This window comes from Acomys russatus, chromosome 5, assembly GCF_903995435.1.
Source record: "Acomys russatus chromosome 5, mAcoRus1.1, whole genome shotgun sequence".
Classification (NCBI taxonomy): domain Eukaryota; kingdom Metazoa; phylum Chordata; class Mammalia; order Rodentia; family Muridae; genus Acomys; species Acomys russatus.
In genome coordinates, this window is record NC_067141.1 from 29,623,731 (window position 1) to 29,646,661 (window position 22,931).

General features: G+C 51.3%; 3 protein-coding genes and 1 non-coding gene across 7 annotated transcripts in view; 2 read left to right on the plus strand and 2 right to left on the minus strand.

Moving 5' to 3' along the window:
* The window catches only part of Macrod1 (mono-ADP ribosylhydrolase 1), an 899,697-nt gene that overhangs the window by 356,043 nt on the left and 520,723 nt on the right, over positions 1-22,931 (plus strand). The gene's annotated exons all lie outside the window — the stretch shown is intronic.
* On the minus strand, positions 80-182 carry LOC127190260 (U6 spliceosomal RNA). The gene has a single exon (XR_007830756.1). It is a non-coding gene; the product is annotated as a U6 spliceosomal RNA (small nuclear RNA).
* Zfta (zinc finger translocation associated) lies at positions 6,927-12,491 on the plus strand. The gene is made up of 5 exons (XM_051146039.1): positions 6,927-7,074; positions 9,127-9,621; positions 10,271-10,663; positions 10,953-11,504; positions 11,684-12,491. Exons 1-5 carry the CDS (start codon positions 6,927-6,929, stop codon positions 12,145-12,147), a joined length of 2,052 nt encoding a protein of 683 aa, XP_051001996.1. The 3' UTR covers positions 12,148-12,491.
* Rtn3 (reticulon 3) overlaps positions 16,711-22,931 on the minus strand; it is a 58,708-nt gene continuing 52,487 nt past the window's right edge. For all 4 annotated transcript variants that reach the window (XM_051146028.1, XM_051146027.1, XM_051146029.1 and 1 more), the window contains 5 exons: positions 21,440-21,578; positions 21,079-21,148; positions 19,823-19,869; positions 18,640-18,698; positions 16,711-16,988 (listed from right to left, as the gene is read on the minus strand). In XM_051146028.1, the coding sequence (XP_051001985.1) occupies positions 16,943-16,988; positions 18,640-18,698; positions 19,823-19,869; positions 21,079-21,148; positions 21,440-21,578 (361 nt within the window). In that variant the 3' untranslated portion in view covers positions 16,711-16,942. The remainder of the gene's footprint in view (positions 16,989-18,639; positions 18,699-19,822; positions 19,870-21,078; positions 21,149-21,439; positions 21,579-22,931) is intronic.

The following is a 22,931-nucleotide window of genomic DNA, read 5'->3' on the forward strand; positions in this document are numbered from 1 at the left end:
CAATCCCACTCACCTCCCTGCCCCTTCATATCCACCCTCCAACCTTGCAACTTCTCCTGCAAAAGAAAACTAAATTTTAAAAAATATAGAATGCTTCCTGGATTTGCATGTCATTCCTGCACAGGGACCATGCTAATCTTCTCTGTATCGTTCCACTTTTAGTGTATGTGCTGCTGAAGCAATCATGAGAAAGAAAAATTTAACAAAGAATAAGTGAAGCTAAATAAAACAAAATAGCATCTTGTTGTAGTGGAAGCTGTAGTGTGTCACACAGTATACCCTTTTGTCCACAATTCTTTGTTCACAAATGTTCATTGCTTTGAGCCATTTGTCTGGTTCGAAGCCTGTCAAAACTGGATCCTCACTGGGACTCCTCTGGGATATCCAGTTGTTGCCCTGTGTCATGGAGATCCTGCAGTTTTCTCTCTGGAGGACTGGCCCTTTCTTTTTATCCAGCAGTAGATGTTGGGGTGAGCCAAGCCAAATGCCTCGATCTGGGCCCCAGTAGTAGCTGAGTTGGTCAGCCCACCAGCTCTCTGGCACCCATGCCACTGGGGCAAGCTCTCTACCACTGCCCTGGTTAGCTCACCCAATGCAGCAACCTGCAAGGTCACACCCTTGGGGCCAGCTCACCTACATTCCCACCACCAGGGCCAGCACTACTGTGCTGCTCAGGTGAGGTGCAGGGGCCACTCCCTTGAGTACCATGTCAGTGAGGGGCGGGGTCAGCTTTGCACAGCCCTTGGCCATCAATATGGCCCAAGGAGGCAGCTCAGACCAGGGACATCCGCTTGGCCTTTGGTGGTGATATGACCCATGGACATCAACACAGACCCCTGCTGCTGCATGGCTGCCTACCCAGACACAGCCCTCAGCAGCAGCACAGGCTGGGGCTTCACTATGGCCTCAGGTGGCAGCCCAGGCTGCTCACATCAGGCTGCTCGTCTTCACTATTCTGCCTTTCTTTATTGTACGCAACCTTCTCACTTAACTTTCTTTCTCGTCTCTCCACCATGTGGCGTTGGGTGGCCTCAAGGCCAACTATCTTCTTCATCTCTGTCCCTTCCCCTTTCCTTTCCCCTTTCTCGTCCTCTTCCTCTTCTTCTCCTCTGCCTCCTCCTCCTTCTAGTCAGGGTTTCTCTGTGTAGCCTTGGCTGTCCTGGATTCACTTAGTAGGCCAGGCTGGCCTCGAACTCACAGAGATCAGCGTGCCTCTGCCTGGGATCAAAGGCATGCGCCACCACACCCAGAATCAGCTCTACCTGATTTTTTTAAATTAAAAAATTTTTTTCTTTTATTGAACGTCTATGATTTACACGTTATACACCAAAATCCCTCTCCTCCCCTCAGAAAAATAAAGCCAACAGACAAACAAAAGATCTTGTCACAGAAGCTGTAGTGTATCACACAGTGTAGCCTTTTGTCCACATATGTTTACTTTCAAATGCTACGAGTCATGGGTCTGGTTTGAGGCCTACACTATTGTTACCAGATCCTCACTGGGACTGCTTTCGGATATCCCGTTGTTGCCGTGTGTCAAGGAGATTCTTAATCTTTGAATCTGCAGGTCTGGCCCCTTCATGTGTTCCAGCAGGTCATACATGGAGTAGATGTTGGGGTGAGGTCCACTCAGAGCCCTGGATCAGGGCCCCCTCCCTTGTCCTCAGGGCAGGGTTCGCTCTCCTGCTCCTGTGTCATCATGGCAGGGCCAGCTCACCCGCTCCTGTTTCCTCAGGGCAGGGCCAGCTCACCTGCTCCCAGGCTCTACCTTCTTAATAAGGCTCAAGCCAAAGTCACTGCAAGCCTCTGGGAGACGCTTGGTAGAAACTGGGCAGAAGGACCAACTCTGGGTGTGAGCAGCTTCCAGGTAAGCCATGTGGCTAATAAATAGTTACCTTCTTCCAGCATCCATTGCAGGGGTGATGGGCAGACACAGGTAGCATCTCATTTTCCAGTCCATCCCCTCCTGTGTGTAGTGCTGATTGCACTACCACGTGCTGTGGCCTCCTCAAGCCCTGCCCTCACTGGTACTGTTGTGTTGGTGACTGAAGTCTCTTGCTGCTCTCGCTGCCTGCTCTAAAGGCCACCAGGTGTGTTGCTCTGTAACCTCCCTCTGCTGTCCTCCTGGCTGCCTCCTGAAGTTCAGTCTTCTGGGGCCTCCAGGACAAACTGGACTTCCAAGGCAGCCCCTGAGGCTCAGTTCTCTGGCCTTTTCTGTTCTTCCACTTGTTTCTCTTTCACTCCAGCTGACCTGGCATTGGGCAGCAGAACTTGCTGTCCCTTTCTCCTCCTGGCAATGCCTCCTGGTCTGTTCAGGGTTTGTTCAAGCCACACCATCCCTTGGATGTCTTCCTGGATTAGTGGCTCTTCTTGGACATTATGACCCTAAACTACAACCAACTCTGGTATCCCAGTGGTGCCAGAAGCTGAGAACCCACCATGCTTTCAGGGACTCATGAAATATTTATGTCTTTTTAATAATCAGAAGAAAGAAAGAAACAAACAAAAGCATTTTAAAGGGTTAAAGAAGGACTGGAGAGATGGCTTAGTGGATAAGGGCACTGGCTGCTTTTCCAGAAGAAACACATTCAATTGGTAGCATCCACATGGTGGCTCACATGTGTAGTTCCAGTTCAGAGGACCCAGTGCCATCTTCTGGCCTCTTTTGGCCCCAGACGCTCACATAGTTCTTGGACATATATGTAGGCAAAACATCCATACACATAAAAATAATTAAAAGTTTTTTATATAGCCAGGTGTGGTGGCACATACCTTTAATCCCAGCACTTGGGAGGCAGAGGCAGATGGATCGCTGTGAATTCAGGGCCAGCCTCGTCTACAAAGTAAGTCCAGCATAGCCAAGGCTACACAGAGAAACCCCGTGTCGAAAAACAAAACAAAACAAAATTTTACATAAAAAAGGGCCAATTAAAATGTTTTTCTTTCCCTTATAAAATTGTATTATTTTAAAATTTCCTATTCCTTTCCTCTCTCCGTCTCTTCCTTTTCTCTTTTCTCCTTTCCCCGCCTTCCTTCCCTTCCCTTTATACCTTTTTCATGCTTGCCTCAAACTTGAGATCCTCTTCCCTTTGCCTCTGACTTGCTGACATTACGGATGCCCACCACATATGGCTTGAAATTTATTTCCTCCCTTTGCTTTATTTTATTTTTGCAATGGGTGTGTACTGTAGCCCTGGGTAGCCTGGAACTCACCAGGCAGCCCTCATAATTCTGTTCTCAAACCCTTCCGCCCTTGTCTCCGCTCCTCTGCTACTGTGTCCACTAGAAATGTCTTCTTTTCTCTGCCCCCCCCCTCACCCCCCCCCCACCCCCCCCCCCCCCCCAGTTTTTCAAGACAGAGGTTTTCTGTTTAGCTGTTTGGCTGTCCTGGAACTCCCTCTGTAGACCAGGCTGGAATTTAAGAGATCCACCTGCATCTGCCTCCCAAGTGCTGGGATTAAAGGCGTGCACCACCACCGCCCGGCTGGGCATTATGTTTTAAACCTTTCATATGTTTGTATTTTTGTTCCTTCGTGTGTGGTGCACATGTGCATGAGGGAGGCACCCTCCCTCCTTTGAGACAAGATCTCCTGTTATCCTGAAACTGACCAAAGCGATGTTGGCAGGCCAGGGAGCCCCAAGAAACTACCTATTTCTGTTTCACCAGCACCCTGACTAGAAGCAACACCCTCACGTATGGAGTGTTTAAATGCGGATGTTGAGGGCATCAAACGCACATCCTTACACTTGGAAAGAAAGCGCTTTAGAGGTTTAGATCTCTCTCTCTCTCTTTCTCTCTCTCCTTTTTCTTTTCTCCTCCTCCTCCTCCTCCTCCTCCTCCTCCTCCTTCTTCTTCTTCTTCTTCTTCTTTCTCTCTCTCTCTCTCTCTCTCTCTCTCTCTCTCTCTCTCTCGGCAGAATTTTGTCAGTTCAAGGCTTGTGGTAATTCTCCTGCCTCAGCCTCTTGAGTGATGGCTTCAGGTGATACTTTCTAACTAGGTGATGAAGCAAAGGAATCAATAGATGATTTTAGGATTTTTTTTTTCCTTTTTCCTTTTTTGAGGCAAGGTCTCATTTTCTATGTATCCTAAGCAATCCTGGAACTCACTGTGTACTCCTGGCTGGCCAAAAACTCACAAAACCTACTTGCCCCTGTCTTTTCTTTTCTTTTTTTAACAGGGTCTCTCTGTCTGTGTAACAGCCCTGGCTGTCCTGGAACCTACTTTGTAGACCAGGCTGGCCTGGAAGTCACAGAGGACCACTTGCCTCTGCTTCTTAAGTGCTGGGATTAAAGGCATGTGCTAGCATGCCTAAATGAACCAGTGTCTGTCTTAGAGACTCTGCTTTTTCATCTTAACAGCAAGCTCCAGATTTATGGGTTGGCTGTGAGGACTAAGCTATGGATGGAAAATGCTTGCAAATTGTGGAGTCTTGGGGCCCTTCCTGAGACTAAGACTGCAGAGTGTGGGTGAGGGCTGGCAACTTAAAAATAGTTCCAAGTGGCTGTGATATCTTTCTTCTGGTAACAAGATTGCCTTTTAGAAATAATACTGGAAGCCGGGTGTGGCACATGCCTGTAATCCTAGCACTTAGGGAGGCAGAGACAAGAGGATTTCTGTGAGTTCGAGGCCAGCCTGGTCTACAAAGTGAGTCCAGGACAGCCAAGGTTACACAGAGGAACGCTGCCTCAAAAAGAAAGAAAAGAAAACAGCAAACAAATAATACCAGATAGATTCCAAAGTGTTTTGCAGTTGGTGGCTCTGAACTAGGGGATCCCTATAGCTAGAAACTAAACTAGATGAAGTATGAGGTCTTAGAAAAACAGACTCACTCACTTAGGTCACTAGATTGCTTTGGAATGTTTTATTCCCTTACTTAAAAAACGTTCTGGGGATAGAACCTGGAGCTGACATCTAATCATCACCCTGCCTCAGTTTCCAGAGTGCCGTATGCCATCACACCCTTTCTCCCCCCCCCCCCCCGCCCCCGCTCTCTCTCTCTCTGTGTTTTAAACTTGCTATGTAGACCAGGCTAATTATCAACTCACAGAGATTTGTCTGCCTCTGCCTCCAAGTGCTGGGATTAGAGGTTTGCACCATAACCCTTGGCCTCTTTTTCCTTTCTAAGTTTTACACAGGAGCACGTAAAGGCCGATGCCTTGTCATTTTCTTTGTGTTTCTGGGCTTAGCAACCTTCTACCTCACGGTGCACCCAGCATTCATTCCATGAGGATGTGGCCCTGCTGAGCCCAAGGGGTAAAATGAAGGGTAGCCAGTCACGGGAGAGCAGAGCCGTGTGCAGGGACTTCCCCCATGGTGAAGTCTCTCCCAAGTCATCTAGGAGGCAGGAGGGTGGATTTCCACATTGACAGCGCCTTTTAGCACTTCAGAAATTTTAGTTCCTGTCCTCTCCGCATATACACTTCGGGGAATGGTTTTCTGTGTGTCGAGTAATTTAATAGTTTCCTTACTGCCAAGCGACTGTAACTGTTTCCTTTTTATAGGCTGAGGATGTCTAAGTTACCGACCGTACTAGCAGTCTTATTCACTGCTTATCCAGAGAGTCAGTGCTTGTAGCGCACAGTCTGAGGACGATTCCGTGAACGGTGACTTCTTTGACTGACTCTTGTGTGCCTTCCCCCCACCCCTCAGCCAGCAGGGAGGGAATAAAACCCACTTCTAGATAATAAGACCCTCATGGTCTCCCCGGCATCCTGTAATTTGGATCCCCAGGCCTCCGCTTTGTTATGGGCGACCACCTGCTTCTCCAGCTGGTCCTGGCAGGACCCCAGGCTGCCTGGATCCCACAACCTCGCGAGGTCCCTTTTCTAGGTTTTCCCGAAGCCGGGGACCTGGAGATGTCCCCGGGCCCGTATCCAGAATTCGTCCCAGGGGTTCCCAGCCTAGGGGCGCGCGTCTTCAGGTGCCCACCATCCTGAATGGGGTCAGTCTTCTTTGCCCCTTCGTCCTACGTAGGAGCCCCGGGGCTGAGCGGACAGCCTCACCCGGCACCTATAGGCCTGCGGGGGAAGGAGTCTGAATCACCGCCGCAGCCTCCCTCTCTTTCCGGCTTCTAGCCCGGGGCCACCTTCGCTTCCTAACGCTGGCTGCAGCCGCTCCCTTCCAGTCCTCTGAGCGCCCCTCTCCCGGGCTTAGGCTTTCGCGGCCGCCGCCCTCACTCGGGCCGGCTCCGGGGAAGCCTCGCCTCGCCGCCCCTCCCCGGTAGAAGCCCGAGCTGCCAGCGCTAGCCCCAGGCTCCCGCGGGAGGGGGCGCGGCAGCCCCCACGGCTCCACCCTCTCCGCGGGGCCGCGGCCATCTGGGGCCCCTGCCAGGCGCGTCCGCTCGGGGCCCGCGCCCAGCTTGTGCGGGAGGACGAGGAGGCACCTCGGGGACGGGATCCTGACCGCCGCACCGGGCGGTCCCCTTCTAACTGGCTGCGGAAAGGCGCGCGCGAAGATTCCCCGAGGGGGCGGTGGCTGAAGCGCTTCGCAGCGGACTGGACGCGGACGCCCCTGGACACCTCGGCGACTCTTTACGAGCCAGAGCTGCAGCTGCGGACGCGGCCGGGCGGGCCAGCGAGGGCGCTGAGGTCCGTGCTCTCCGCGTCCGTAACGAGCGCCCGCTGCGGACTCGCCACCTCCCGCCTTCCCCGCGCCAGCCCCCCGCGAGCTGGCAGGAGGAAATTGCGCGCGGCCCCTTTAAATTTACCCAGGAGCCCTTAAAGGAGCCCCAGGGGCCCCAGACAGGAATCCCCACCCCGGTCCAGCCCGCGCCGCCGAGCGAGCAGTCAGCCGTCCGTGCGGCCGGCCGCCCGTGAATGCGCCCCGCGCCCGGGGGACCCGCGCACCGAGCGCCTCGCGCGCGCCGCCGCTGGCTCCGCGGCCCCGCGCCCGGCCGCCCCGGGGCCCCCGCTCCGCAGTGCAGCGCATGGAGCCCGGCGGGGACCACCGGAGCCGGAGCGGCGGCGGCGGCGGCGGCAGGGGCGGCCCCGGGCCCGCAGTGGCCTCGGCACGGGGCCGACGGCTGCCGCCCGCATCAGCTAACGGCGGCGCGGAGCCCGAGGAGGACGACGGCGGTAAGAGCTGGGGCCGACAGCCCAGGGTGGGGGCCCCGGCATGGGGGAGGGGAGGGGAGGGGAGGGCTGCGGCTCCGGGCCCCTCTCGGCCACCGAACAAAGCGGGGGACGTGTGCCGGGCGGCTGGGGGCGCCACCTGGTGGGCGCGGAGCGCGGTTGCAAGGCCCGCGGGGTGCCCCCCGCCCGTAGCGGGGTCTGCCCGCCGGGCTGGGGCGGATCCCTGCTCCTTAAAGGGCCCCGCGGCTCCCGCTTTGGAGGGGCCAGCGACGTAGGGGTCGAGGCTCTGGAACTTGCGGTTCCTGTTCTTTCTCTTTCACACTTCGAAGTGGTCTTTTTTTTCAAAGGCCGCCCAGCCCCCTTGTCCCCTTCTGAGGCTTTCCCCAGAATAGCATAGCTCGGGATTCCACCGTTCTCGGGTGTGCCGTCCCTTTCCTGCGTGGCCTTGCTGGAGACTGGCGACGGGAACTCTTCCCTTCATGGTTGCGCTAAGGGAAAGAAAAGCACAGCCTGCGCCCTGGGGCCCCCCTCTGTCGTCCCCCACATCGGAAAGGTCTTAAGTAAGGGATGGGTTCGCACACTAAGGTGGATGCCCCCTCCTGCTGGTGCGCTGTCGCGTTTGGCCCCCATTTGTCAGCTCTGCCAGGACCCGCCGGTCCCTAGTTGGCCCTCAAAGCCAGCTGCTTTTTTTTTTTTTTTTTTTTCCTGTCTCCCTACTGCAGAGTTCATTGCCTTTAGATCATTGGAGGTTCCGTCCTGAGTAAGGAGACTGACTGTTTTCTACCCGCCCAGCTCCCCTCTCCTTAAGTCCCCATCCCCTTTTGTTTTTAAAGAATCTCAGCTCCTCCTTTTTCTTCTCTTTTTTTTCTTCCTGCTCTTAAAGGGCCAGTCTGCCTCAGACTTATATGGCTTCTGCACTGGAAGGATGCTAGCTATCCAGTCAGTGCCTTTGCAGACAGACAAAGGCGCTTAGGCCCTGAGAGCGGACGTGACCTACCAAAGGTCACTGAGCAAGTCACCAGTGAAGCCAGATCTTGGATCTAGTGGTTTGTTTGTTTGTTTCTATAGCTCTACTTTTTAAAAAAAATGAGAAAATTCCACACAGGGATAAGAACCCTCTCTGATTCTGTCTTTTATTTGTCTGACCTGAGGATTCTGTAGTGAGAGAACCAGAACCTGCGAAGCTGCAGGTTTAGTCTTTGCGGCCAGACGACCATTTTCTAAATAAAAAATGGTCAGCAAGCCCCGGAGGGCGTCTCTTTGGCCAAGTGAAGGAACATTATTGGGTTGGTGGGGCCCCAGAGGTTCTCTTCTTTCCAATGGCTGGGCAGTAACCAAGTCCCTGCCAGCACTGATGAGATAAATGTCTAGAAAGATTTACTATGTTTGGTGGGTGGTGGTTGCTCCCCAATCTGCAGTATGTTGAGTCATCACTCTGGTGGCCCTCCTACCTTCCCGTTTTGGGGTCATTGGGCATCCCCCCCCACAGATACTGGGGAAGTTCAGGCCTGAGAAACTCCTTTCTTTGGGGATGTTGACAGCTGTGTGTTAGGTGTCCCTCCAGCGGAAGACCTGACAGTTCACACCCCATCCCTAAACTGGCATTTACAGGACAGTGTATTTGAGGCATTATTGGGAAAAGGGAGATAACCTTTGGTTGGGGCCCTCCTGGTGGAGCCCCAGGTGAGTGGGTCTTGTGCACAGATCTGGCCGCAGACAGACACCCCCTTTGTTCCTCCTCTCTCCCTGCTGCTTGCTCCTTTCTGGCTATCCTGGCCTCCACCTTGTTGTTAAGGTCTGCAGCGAGCTTGAATGGTACCCACGTCCTTTTGTTCTTAAGCTCTCACTGGGTCCCTGCTCTTTGTATGGGCGTTCTAACTCCCTGAGCACCCAGGTCCCGTTCATTGGTCCGGCCATCCCTTCCTTACCCTAAGCTCCCCTCCCCCACCCCCTTTCTCAAGCTTCCAAATCAAAGCTTTCGGCCCTTTCCCTGGAAATGCTCCTTTCCCTGGAAATGCGGAGATTGAGAACCTGTCTCCCTTTTCCCTTCTTCAGGACAAGCTCTTCAGCTGGAAGGGGGTGCCTTGGGGTCCTGGGGAAGTACCCCCCTCCCCTCCCCCAGGGCCAGGGGACCAGCGTCTTCAGGCAGGAAATACTCAGACCATTGTGAGGCTCGGGCCTCAAGGCCCGGGAAGAGTCGAATCCCGGGCCGGGACCACCGGCGCTACTACCACGACCACTGGCGGCTGGAGTACCTGATGGACTTCATCCCGTCGCGGCACGGCATGGTGTGCATGGTGTGCGGCAGCTCCCTGGCCACCCTCAAGCTCAGCACCATCAAGAGGCACATCCGCCAGAAGCACCCCTACTCTCTCCACTGGACTCCCCGGGAGAAAGAAGCCATCAGCAACAGCTGGGCTGCCCATCTCGGGCTGGGGGCCTGTGGTGAGGCTGAGAGCCTAGGGGCCCCGGGGGCTGAGGAGGAGGAGGAAGAAGATGAAGAGGAGGAGGAGGGGGCCAACCTTCAGGCTTGCCCGCCCAAGGGCTCAGGTAATACAGAATATGGAGAGCCAGGGGCTTGAGTGTAATGCGGTTTAGAGAGAGGGGCAACTTTTTTTTTTTTTTTTTAAACAAGTCTCTGCTCCTTTTTTTGGGTGGAGTCCTTACTGTTGAGTGAGAGGGATAGTGGTGTGGGTGTATTTCCAGCACCCATGAGGCCTGGACAGTGTAGTAAAAGGAGCAAGAAGTGGGAGAAGGGGAAGGTTGAGGGGCTGTGAGTTGGTGAGGGAAGTGGGGTGTGGTGTTGGAGCAAGAAAGCTCAGAGAAGGGGCTAAAATCTGGGTTTAGAGGGGCTTGGGTGAGACTTTGAGTGAACAGGAAGATTAGGAAGGAGGGTTAAGATGAAAGGAGTGCACGTGGTGGCACTTGCCTGTAACCCTACTACCAGGAAAGTGGAGGCAGGAGCATCAGTACCTACAGTACCCTTTGCCTGGGTAGGGAGTTTGAAACCAGTCTAGGCAGTATGAGTTTCTGTCTAAAAAACAAAACAGAAGATGTGAGAGGAGAGGAAAAGACAGGCAAAGACCAGCTGTGGCACCTGAGTCGGATGAGTGGGAGAGGCCGTGTGTGGAGCGCCTGGTTGTGGTGGGGGACTCCCCAGAGGGCCACAGACTCAGTTCCTTCCCTCCAACCCTTTCAGGCAAAGCCCCAGCTGGTGGGGGCTGCCGGCGCCAGCGGCGAGGGGTCCGAGGGGGCCCAGTGGCACCTCGCCGCCGCCGCCTCCTCGCAGCCTCCCGAAGGGCTGGGGGCAGCAGGGGGCTGGGGGCCCGGCGCCTGGAGCGGAGGCTGAAGGAGTCCCTGCAGAACTGGTTCCGGGCCGAGTGCCTCATGGACTACGACCCACGGGGGAATCGTCTGGTGTGCATGGCCTGCGGCCGGGCACTGCCCAGCCTGCACTTGGACGACATCCGTGCTCACGTGCTGGAGGTGCACCCCAGCTCCCTAGGGCTCAGTGGCCCCCAGCGCAGTGCCCTGCTGCAGGCCTGGGGTGACCAGCCTGAAGCTCTGTCCGAGCTCACCCAGCCCTCACCAGGTGCGAGGCTGTCCCAGGGCTGAGATCCCTTTAATATTAGCGCCGCAGCATGGGAGCTGAACCAAAATTGGGAGGCAGGGCCTTTGGTTGAAGGCGGCGGCAGGCCTATTTTCCCTTTACACACAGACACACAACTCCCCCTCCCTCCCTCCCTCCCTCTCTCTCTCTCTCTCTCTGGATGGGGCCGGCTAGCTTGGGGTTGGGGTGAGGAGCAAGGATGGAACCCTCTTGTGTGGGTGAGGGCAACCCAGCCAGCAGGCTGAGCCCTTCTTCACCCCTTCCCCAACAGACGATGACCTCGTCCCCCAGGACCTGACCAGAAAGAGCCGGGACTCCGCCCCCGCTGCTGGAGCCCCCTCCTCTCAGGATCTCAGCCCCCCAGACGTAAAGGAAGAGGCTGGCTGGGCGCCTGAGAGGCCCGGGCCGGCAGAGCAGGAGGAGGAGGGCGAGGGCGAGGGCGAGAGGGCGGGCATCCCGGGCCGGCCGAGGAGGGGCCGAGACCATCGCCGCCACTACCAGGAGCGCTGGCGGCTGGAGTACCTCATGGAGCTGGACGGCTGCCGGCGCGGCCTGGTGTGCATGGTGTGCGGGGGCGCACTGGCCTCGCTCAAGATGAGCACCATCAAGCGACACATCCGCCAGCGCCACCCGGGCTCCAACAGCCTCAGCGGGCCAGTCAAGGCCCTCATCGCCCAGGAGTGGAGCGAGAAGGCCGCCCACCTGCTGGCCCTGGGGCTGCCCAGCCCGGAGTCCCCCAGCGGCCCTGTCGCCCCCAGCACAGCCTCAGCCTCTGAGGAGGGGGGAGGGGCAGAGGAGGCGGAGCCAGAGGAGGAGTGGTGGGGTGAGCCTGTGGAGGGCCAAAGCCGCTGGCGAGGGAGAGGGCAGGGCTCGGAGGGAAGGGTGGTGAGAGTGGAAGGCTGCAGAGAGAGATGGGAGGATGGGGCCGGAAGATCAATGGAGAGCAGGGACTGGGCCTGATTTCTGCCACTTGTTCCAAGGCAGCCCTTTGTTCCTCTGCAGGCGACGCGCCGCAGTCCCCTGGAGCATCTTCGGAGCGGCCCGCCGAGGAAGAGGAGGATGAAGATGATGGCCAGGAGCCCGGGGGGCTGGCCTTCCCGCCGCTGCCACTGCCGCCGCCGCCACCTCCCCCACCGCCGCCGCCACGCAGCCGGGAGCAGCGGCGCAACTATCAGCCGCGCTGGCGGGGCGAGTACTTGATGGACTACGACGGCAGCCGGCGCGGCCTGGTGTGCATGGTGTGTGGGGGCGCGCTGGCCACGCTCAAGGTGAGCACCATCAAGCGACACATTCTGCAGGTGCACCCCTTCTCCATGGACTTCACCCCGGAGGAGCGCCAGACCATCCTGGAGGCCTACGAGGAGGCGGCACTGCGTTGCTACGGCCACGAGGGCTTCGGGCCACCCGCCCCGGCAGCGCGGGACGGCGGCGCGGACCTTAAACCCGGCGCAGTGTGTCGGGCATAGCACTCGCCCTGCGCTGGCCTGGCCCTTGGGCTGAGAGACCCTGATGTCAGGCACTGGTCCCCTTAACCCCCCGCTGGCCGGGCTGGGCCAGGGTTGGGGCTGGGGTGGCGCGACACTGCTGTCCCAGCTAGTCCGTGCATCTCCAGAGCTCACTCGCACCAAGCCCTGGCGCTCTTAGTGCGGTGCTTCAAGCTTCCCGAAAAGCCAAAGCGCCTCTTCACTGTTCACAGCGAATGCTCCCGGCCGCGCCCCAGGGCTCAGTGCTGCCAGGCCGGGGTGGGGGTGCTGACAGTATTAGGGCTGAAGGTGGGGAGCAGGGAAGTCAGGAAGGACGCGCTGGCCTTTCGCCCTGGCCGGGGGCCCAGTTCTATGCGGCCTCACACGCCAGCGGGCGCGGGCGGGGCTCTTGGCTCCCAGGCTGCTGGCGGTGGGGTCCAAATTGGTATCCTTGGCCTCTCAGAGGCCCAGGCGGTGGGCTGGGGCTGAGCAGGGGCCGGAGTGGTGGGGCCCAGTCCCGCTGCGCCAGCTGCCCGGGCTGGCCCAGGGGACAGCGCACCCGTCCTGGGCCACCGCCACGCCTTCGGGACCGGGGTCATAAAGGGATTAGCACTTTTTTCTTTAGGCCCTCCTACTCAGAGGGCTTGTTACCCACACAGTGAAAGCGGTGGGAACATTCTTGGTCCAGCGCCAGCCTGGGGCACTGGGCGGTTGGTCTGTGTTACTGCCCCCTCTGAAAGTGAGTTGTCCTCCGTGGACACGCCACCGATTCTCAGCTCCCAGGGTTTGGGGCGTAGCCTGGGCCTCTCTTGCTGTTACCCGAGACAGCACCAGGCCCTGTGGTGCCAGTAGGGCCCCTCAATCTCCCAGGCAGGTCCGAGAGGGATGTGTAGATTTCATTCTCCCGTGGAGAACAGGTGGTCCGAAGATCAGGCCCTTTTTTGCTCTTTGTATTTTATTTTGAAACTGTATTTAATGCTTTTTATATGAAGGGGAGAGGGGAACTGGCCTAATCACCCTTATGTGCAAATGTCTTATTTATTATTGCGTGTATCAGAGATAAGCTGTGAGGTGGTGGTGAAGGACAGAGGTGGGAGTGTGGCTAGAGGGTTAGGAGGATGCTAAATATCCTCATGTGTCCCTGGCCTTTTGTCTCTAGGTTCAGTGTCTGCTCTTTCCAAAAGGAAGCCACTGCAGGCACTGTGCCCACCTTTTAAAGTCAGGGGCGGTGGTCAGGGGTTGGGACTTGGGAGGGGCCCTGGGTTGTAGGGCCAGTGCAGCCCTTGTGGTGAGAAAACAAAAGAAATCCCTTCTCACCCACCAGAGCCAGAGCTCAAGGTTCAAGTGCCTCAGGCCCAGTTCCCTAGACTTCCTGATCTGATCGAGAACTCGATTTTATACCACGGATTTTATAGCATTTTTTAATATAACTCAAGTTTGCGTGGCAAGGGACCCTAGAGATCACAAATTGATTCCTTTCAGAGAGAGGGGCAAAATGCCTAAACCCAGAAATTCTTAGCCAGGAACAGGTCAAAAACTAGAATTTAAAAATATTTCACCTCCCAGTTCAGTGAGCTTTGCACTGGAGTGCACTGCTTCAGTCTGGCAAGTTACCAGGATTTCTTTATCTATTAGGTCTGCCAAGATGTAACGTGGGCACTGCAGGCCCCCAGGGCTTGTGACTCTGAGGGCAGCAGAGCACTGCATTTCCTGAGGGAGGCGATGCTGGCAGCTTACAGCAGTGCAGGCTTTCAGGTTAGAGCTCCAGGTGGGGCCCACCTCCCCTGGATTCCCGCCAAGGATTCCCCAGTGGAATAAGGCTGCTTATCGGCGCTTGTGTTGAGGCCATCAGGTTTTCTGGAATGGCTGCTGGCTCAGTGAAATTCCAGTTTTGACCAGCCAGGGTTTTGGAGACAGTATTAAAATCTCGAGGACACAGATTATGGATGGTGCACGGCTGTGCACCTACCTTTTTTGCTTTCCGTCATGCATGTATTTTAAACTGAGTGAGTATTCTCTCCCACCTCTACACCACCTTTTAGAAACAGGCAAAACTGGAGCTGCTGTCACTGCCAGAGCTCACTGCTGAGATCCAGGTTAGCTGGGGCAGGTTTTGGCAGCCACCGGGCTAGCATCCTCTAAGTACTTGCTAGAGACAGAAACCCTTGGATCCACCAGATTACAGAAAAGGGTGGGACCCGCAATACATTTTTGATAGGCTTTTCCCACAAACCTGCAGTGCCTATGGTGGTTGTCTGGCAAGCAGCTCTGCAGTGGTTCTGCCATGACTGGACCTATGGCCTCAAGGGTCAAGGGGTTGGTATGGCTCCTCCTCCCATGGATTTCTGAACAGGTGAAGTTCCTTCATTGTTTTGTTAATGGTATGCTTGCTATTATGGCCCATATGTAAATGTTACTCTGGATACATATTTATATGCCATGTTACTTAGTGACACTATTCAAACATTTGTATGTGTATTTGTGAAGTTGTTTGCATCAGTCATTTAAAAAGTATTTCAGCCTAAGTTTTCCCCAAGAGGTCTGTTGAATAAAATCCTAAGAAGTCCAGCCCTTGTGAGTCACAGCTTAGTTTTGGGGAGGAATGAGTCATATGGGTTCTGGTATCAAGCCAGACGTGTCATGACCAGCACAGGTTCAGCTTCTGGCTGTTTCCTGTGGCAAGTGGGGACCCCTCTCATTCTCAGGCTGGTGAGAGGCTGAACCAGACCCGTTCACCCCAGTCACTTTTAAGGCCATCTTTTACAGGGTCTTGAACTTCATTCTAGAAACCAAATGCAGTGCAGCTTGTGCTAGTGCCGTGGGAACCCTTGTAGTCTTGGGAGTTCTTTTTTGAAAGTTCCTGGAATGAGGGTAGGAGTGAGTGAAAGCCTTTTGCTCTCACTTCGCCCATACTGTGTACAAAGAATAAAGTTGCAGACTGATCAGTCACTGTGTTCTTTATTTATAATTAATACATCAATTTGCAGTTTTACAGGGACCAAAAGAGCTCCTTGGTGCTACTGGATTTTTATGTTGCACGTACAGACACGTACACATTTTCATTAGTAATTTTTTCGTCACTACGCTTTTCTTAAAAAAGAAAAGTTTCCCATGTGGCACAAAAATCTTTCCAATTATTTTAACACAGCAGCAACAAAGAAAAGAGCAAGGTGTGGAGGCTTCCAGTGCAGAAAGGGGTCTCTTGTTGGGAGGCCCCAAAGACCATGAGTGCATTCACTTCCTGGGAGGGCAGAGGGTGGCGATGGAGAACTTTCTCAATGGAAACCAAAAGTTCAAGATGGATAGGGGCAAAGAAACTAAAAAAAAAAAAATGGAGTAAGTCATCTCCCAAAAGGACTGGAGAGGCTCCATTCTTTTACAGTCAAACAATTTTGTGAACTCAAATGTCTTAAGTCCCCAGCTCTTACTTCCTCCTCACTATAGGCAGGGCTGAGAACTAAAAGAAATCTTGAAACGCCGGTTTTCAAGCTGACTGGATTCCATGGCGAAGCAAAGACACAAGGTCTCAGAGATCACCGATGCCATTGTAAGTTGTTCTGTTGTTGTCTATCGACGTCACCTGGTCTTGCCTGGCTACCCACAACCTAAAACTGGGAAACACTCTCCAAGTGAGCTCTGTGGGCCGTGGCAGGAACTATTTCATCAGTGTGTCTGAAATGGAGACCCCGCCCCAGGACAACCCTGACTCACAAGCTACTCTCCACCAACCGAGGCCTCTGGACTATAAAAGACACATGACTAGCGGCCCGGTGGGGCTTTGGTCCTCAGGCTAAAGCACTGCAAAGCACAGGTGGAAGCAGCGGGGAAGACACAGAGGGAAGGCTTCTCGTGTTCCTAGACCTCTTCCCCATAGACTGAGATAGGATTACAATAACTCAATGGCTGGGAGCCCACATGCAGATTATTTTTCTTTAACAAGTTTATAGCAGTGTACAGCAGTTACAGACATTTATTTCATAATAAGAAAAGTACAACCATATTTATTAAACTTGAGGTAAAGTGGGCAGGGAAAAGAGGGAAAAGCACATTCTGGAATGATTTCTCAAACCAACACTCACACTGGTATCCCAGAAGGGCTTGGACACTGCCCTCCCAGCTGGCAGAGCCCTTCCTTAGGGAGAGAGAGCATAGAGGGAGGGTGGCTACTGCCCTCCTGCTGAATGCCCCACCACACTGTTCCCCTCCCCACCCCACCCCCCGTATTTCTCAGATAGCATCCTGAGAATAGGAAATTACCGCTACCACCTGTAAGTTATTCAGAGCTGACAGTTCTTTCACTAAGGAAGAAGAGAACAGTACAAGTAACTATTTAGGTGTAAGGCAGGAAGATGGGTCACACAAACCCAATGGAAGGAATCCACTCCTGCCACAAACTATTTATTCATAAGTTAATCATTATTTCTGGGCAAAATTATAGCTGGGAGCTGTATACAAGTCCTTGAAACTGGATAGAGGACCCTGGAGACATTTCTCACTTCTTTTCTCCTTTCATCGTACAGGTAAAAGCTCCGCCACCACTATGGTCTGATTAATTCTATTAATCTGATTCACTCTTTATTTTTTGGATTCTAAGAGATCAGTTCTTTTTTCAGTCTAACACATCTTGTGCTTGGTACTGAGGGGAAAAGGAGAGGAGGGGAGAGAACACCAAATTAAAAAGAACAACTTGGAACCAAGCTCAAGCTGACACTGAGCAAGTTCCGTCATAGTACAAGTGATGATGTTATAACTATTAAATGGCATTTTAGTAACTGTTGCACTTCTGGCTTCCATGTGCTTATTCTGCCTTCTTTTTGGCAATTCCAGGAAGCTTTGCTTGAATCCTATTGAGGAAAGAAAAATAAAACTGAAAATATTTGTTTTTGATATACATTTTTGTTCTAGGTTCATATTTCCTCAGGGATGGGTGGAGTTACATAGGGCTCAGCTGTTTTCTGCATGGAACAAGCCTGAGGGTCCAACCACATTGCCCTACTGCAGAGCCTGACCCTGTGTCACCACAGTGATCCCTCCCTGGTCCTTCACTGGAACCCAGGAAGACTCAAAGTGCTGGGCTCTTGGTGTGGCAATGCGAGAGTCCATTTCTTTCACTCTGTGAAGTGCAAGAAAAGGAGTGCCAAAAAGGAATGACAAGTCAGCAAGACAGAGCTACATGAAAAGGGCATGGCTGGTTGGTTCTTAGTTCTCTGAACTCCAATGTCTGGCAAGAGGACATCAGAGCTGCCTTTTAGTCTGGTGAAGTGGTCATTCACACTGTCAGTGATATTAAAGCTACTCTCCACAAATTTGACATCTCACAGAGGATTACATGTCAGCTAACACAACAGTGGGGGTGGTGAACAGCACCAGGCATCTATGCATGCCTTCAACCTGGTGTTAGTGTGAGAGTGCAAGGTAAGAAACAAAGAAGTCAGCTGAGGGTTCTGGCATCAAGACCAATCTGCGGCTATGTATGCTAAGCAATTGCTTTACCACTAAACTATCCGTCTAACTCTATTCAGTGTCTTTCTGATAAAGTGAAAAGGCACTAAAATCTGAGGTATGGAACGTACAAAGTAACAGTAGTGGCACTTTACTTCTTAAAGAACAGCTGAAGAAAACATAGGAAAAAGGAGAACATTCTAATTCAGAGCTGGGTTCATCTTGCTATGAACAATTCAAAATAAAAGCAGCTCCCTGATTCACAGTATCAGATGAAGATTTCATGATACCATAGCACTTTAAAAAGGAAAACAGGGATTTTTGCCCCCCCCCCCTTTTTTTTTTGAGATTGGCGCTCACTGTATAGCCCTGGCTGCCTTGGAAGCCACTATGTAGATCAGGCTGGCCCTTGAGCTCACAAAGATCCACCTTCTTCTGCCTCCCAAGTACTGGGATTACAAGTGTTCACCAAATTGCCAGGATTTAAGCTTTACATTATTTACTTACAAGAAAAGACAGGAAAGATTGCCTTAACTTGGATACACATGAAAATAAAATACGGCTAATTAACCAAAGATATCTGACAGCCCAGGATTTGTGTTGGTCTTTTCTTTCTTGAGAGCTGGAGGATGGGTTATTAAGTTCCAGGCCAGGCTGAGCTGCACAGTAAGACTCTGTCTCTAAATCAACAAACAACAAACCAAACCACCACAACAAAAGCCAAAGATGCTTTTTTTGTTTTTGTTTCTCGAGACAGGGTTTCTCTGTGTAGCCTTGGCTGTCCTGGACTCACTTTATAGACCAGGCTGGCCTGGGACCCACACAGAGATCTGCCTGCCTCTGCGCCCTGAGTGCTGGGATTCCAGGTGTGCGGCACCACGCCCAGCTTCTAAAGATGCTTCATAATGTAAGTAAAAACCTAACAAACCTATCTATGGTTTTATTTAAGGTAAAATTAGTTACTTTTGACAGTACATTTTATATAATATACTAAAAATTATGGGGGAGGGATACATAGAGGAAATAGTGAACATGGTTCCTAAGTATACTTACTTTTCAACAATTGACTTGGTCTGATCTCGGGCAATCCCAACATAGTGGTCGATCTGCGTCTTTAAGAAAGAAAGGAAGGATGACTCAGTTGTGCAACAAAGGGGCCAAGAATTTTCTTGAAGGCCTTTTTCATACAATTTATTTTGGCAATAGTCTCCCTCTCTGAAAATGCACTGTTCTCCTGTTTAGTGCAACCATTAAAAACTTCACTATTTATTATTCTAAAAAATAAAAATGATGTCCAGTTTTTCAAAGAGTTACAAACTTTTGTTCTCAATTTAAACAATACTTCAAAATAAAAATTACTCATCATTTGTAGAGGTAGAACTTATATAGTGTTTTTTTTTTTTTTTTTTTTGTTTTTTGAGACAGGGTTTCTCTGTGTAGTCTTGGCTGGCCTGGACTCACTTTGTAGACCAGGCTGGCCTCGAACTCACAGTGATCCACCTGCCTCTGCTTCCTGAGTGCTGGGATTTAAGGCGTGCATCACATGTAGTGTTTTCTTTAGCAACACTGAAGTATATTTTCTGAGTACCAGAAACTGCAGATTTAATCTATATTCTATACTTGTGATGTGTTATGGCTCCTGGGCATGATTAGCTCATTTAATACTAAGAAGCCAAAAATATTTCTTGTTTATATGTATGTATGTTTGTGCATACATGTATGAGTGTGCATGTGATATAAGGTTTCTCTTCAATTGCTCTATGTGTTGTTATTAATTAACTAGCTAATTAACTTAAAGATAGGGTCTCATGTAGACTAAGTTGGCCCCCAACTTACTATGAAGACAAAGTTGAACCCGAACTTGTGATCTTCCTGAGTGTATTTTTCTGTGGGTGCTTGAGATGTGAACTTAGGTACTCATGCTTGTGTGACAAGCATTTTATCAAAGGAGCCAGCTCCCTGGGTCTCCCCAAAGGTATTCTAGTAAGATAACTAATCTAGATGTTTGCCCACAAAGCAAACATCTGGTCACACTGACATTTCCTTGAAGCGCAGTTTAGGTTTTAGAAGCTGAGCTCTTACTGCAGTGCATCTTTTGCCTTCCTGTTTGGAATGGATAACTCATCTCCACGACACAGAACATCTACCCCAGGCCTCCAGGCTCTCTTGCTTTCCTTAAACTGAATTGAAGCCAGTCGCCATTACTCAGCATATCTGCTTCCAGACAAATGCCTACCTTATATTTCTCGTAGACAATTGGGACGCTGAAAACAAGCAGCTCAGCTGTAAGACAGAATCCAGACATGACAAGTGCAAATGTGAGATTCAAACAGCAAACATTTCCTCATGAAGTACAGAAAACAACCAAAAAGAGACTGACTATGCGGTGCTAGGGCTCAAAACCCAGGGCCCTGTGCACACTAGGCAAGTACTTTACCAACTAAGCTACACCCCAGCCCTGTACTTTATTTTATTTTTGTTTTTCGAGACAGGGTTTCTTTGTGTACCCTTGGCTGTCCTGGACTTACTTTGTCGACTAAGCTGGCCTTGAACTCACATTGATCTGCCTGACTCTGCCTCCCAAGTGCTGGGATTACAGACATGCGCTACCATGCCCAGCTCTACTTTATTTTTTAAGACAGTTCAGTCTCTCATTGAACCTAGAACTCACTTATTTGGTTAGAATGGTTGGCCAACAAGCACTCTCTCAACTGAGGAGAGCCAGGAGAGAGCAGATCAGGGTAGTGTTAAAAACTCCAAACAGGCTGCTTTCTTTGTACAAACTACAAAAGTGGTATCCAAAAGCAAAGTCCCCATATTTAAACCAAAGTTAAATGTTTCTTTATTTACAATTGTTTTGAAATTTCCTTGTGAGACCATTTAATAAATTCATAGCCACAAGTGAAGGTTGCTCTAATACCTAGCCCACTCTCCAGACACCACAGACTGACTATGTGGAAGATGTGGTCATGCCGTGTGTGCATGCTCTTGAGGCAAGCACTCTATCCCTGGGATAAGTTTTTTTGTTTGTCTTATTGAGGGTCTCATATATCCTAGAGGGGCTGAGAACTCATTATCAAGTGTGACATGACATTGAAGTCCTGGTCCTCCTGTTTCCATCTGCCTAGTGCTAGGATTATAGGTGTGTACCATTATGCCTGGCTTCCCCAGCCCTTTTGAAATTTTTTATTTATTTTATTTTTTAGTTTTTAGTTTTTTGAGACAGGGTTTCTCTGTGTAGCCTTGGCTGTCCTGAACTCACTTTGTAGACCAGGCTGGCCTTGAATTCACAGAGATCCACCTGCCTCTGCCTCCCCGTGCTGGGATTAAAGGTATGTGCCACCACCGCTCCGCCAAAATTTTTATTTTGAGACAGGTTTGATCGTCCTACCTCCGCTTCATGAACAGCTGTGATATTTGGCTCAGCATTTACACTTAAGTCTTACAGACTATTTCAAGAAATAAGCACATGGACATATTCTGTCACCTTACCAAGAATCAAAAGGGTGATTCCATTGAAAACAGCACCAACGTAGGTCATCAGCCACATGAAGACAGCCAGCTGCGAAGGCCAACGTCAGAGGGTTAAATGAGAATAAAGACAACACAGAGGTCAGCTAACTAGGTCTGCATCCATACATTGATGCATGGCGCAGATCCCCTACTTGCAGCCAGTAAGAGAATAGTAAGTGCAGGGTGCCGAGCTGTGACTGCCGTCCAACGCTGCTCTCCAGAGGGAGGTGGCAGCTTTCTCTGTTGATACTTATTTCCTTGTTTACAGGCTTTCTCTTGTCTGATAAAACCCTGATTGTCCCACTTTTACCTTGGAATCATGCCTACCCCAGCAACTAACCTTCAAAGAGTCAACCAGGTCTTCTACCAGAAAGAGGCGAATGATGAGTTTGAGGGCCCTGTTGATGTGCACCATTGCAGCGTTCATGTAGTTGTGGAAAGCTTCTGAGGAGAGTGTAATGTCCACATCCAGGTAGGCCCTTGCGAGGAAGAAAACATAAACAGTCACGCATGTGACACACAAGGGGAAAATCTTCTACAGCACAGTGGTGCTGTACAGATTCTAGAAATCTGTGGGGGACACAGCTGCTTTTTACTGGGTAAAAGCCAACATGCCAGTTGTCTACGTAGGGCTCTCATGTACAATGAGGAACTATCTGGAGTGTATACATCAAAATATACTGTGGGAATGTAGACTGGATAGCTGAGGACTTGCCTAGCATGCATGAGATCCTGTGTTCAATCCTCAGTATTATAAAACAAACAAGCAAAAACCTAAAATTCAGCCGGGTGTGGTAGCGCATGCCTTTAATCTCAGCACTTGGGAGTCAGAAGCAGTCGGATCACCGAGTTTGAGGCCAACCTGGTCTACCAAGTGAGTTCAGGACAGCCAGGGCTACACAGAGAAACCCTGTCTCGAAAAACCAAAAACCAAAAAACAAAACAAAACAACCAAACAAACAAAAACAACCAACCAACCAAACAAAAACCACAAAATTCAGTTGTGTGTGTATGTATATTTATGTGGACGTCAGAGAACAACCTTGGGTGTCATTTCTCTGGCAATGTACACCTTTTGTAAAAAATAAATTTACTTATTTGTTCCCCACTGGCCTGGAATCCACTAAGCAGGCTAAACCAGCTGGCTGCTTGTTTAAGCCCCAGAGACCTGCTTGTCTCCTCCTTCTTAGTACAAGTGAACACCATTCTAACTTTCCAAGTACACTGTTTGTGTGTGTATGCATGCATGCATACATGGCTCCCATAGGCTAGTAGGCAGTGGCAGTACTAGGAGGTATGGCCTTGTTGGAGAAAGTGTGTCACTGGGGATGGGCTTTGAGGGTTCAGAGGCTCAAGCCAGGTCCAGTGGCTCATACTCTCTCTGCCTGCTGCCTGCTGATCCAGATATAGAACTCTCAGCTACCTCTTGGAATACCATGTTGGCCTGCAGGCTGCCATGCTTCCTACCATAATACTGGACTAAATCTCTCAATTGTAAGCCAGTCCCAATGAAATGTTTTCCTCTATAAGAGATGTCACGATTATGTTGTTGTCTATTCACAGCAAGAGGACATTGACTAAAACTGTGTGTTTGTTTGAGCACACTATGGTGCACATGTAGAGGTTGCTTGTGGCAGCTGGTTCTATGTTGGTCCTTAGGACTGGACTCAAGACTGTCAAACTTGGAGATAAACACCTTTCCCTACTGAGCATCTTGCTGGCTAACCCCTGTCTTAGTAAGTTCCACAACACCCAAAGCTACATAGAGAGATCTTGTTTCAAACAATCACCACCAAAACAAAAACTAAAAGAAAATAAAAGGGCTGGGATTA

Excerpts from the sequence above, each read along its gene's own strand:
- Zfta (XM_051146039.1), top strand. The coding sequence starts at position 6,927 with ATGGAGCCCGGCGGGGACCACCGGAGCCGGAGCGGCGGCGGCGGCGGC. Across the intron at positions 9,622-10,270 it reads TTGCCCGCCCAAGGGCTCAG|GCAAAGCCCCAGCTGGTGGG; the intron begins GTAATACAGAAT and ends CAACCCTTTCAG. Across the intron at positions 11,505-11,683 it reads GCCAGAGGAGGAGTGGTGGG|GCGACGCGCCGCAGTCCCCT; the intron begins GTGAGCCTGTGG and ends GTTCCTCTGCAG.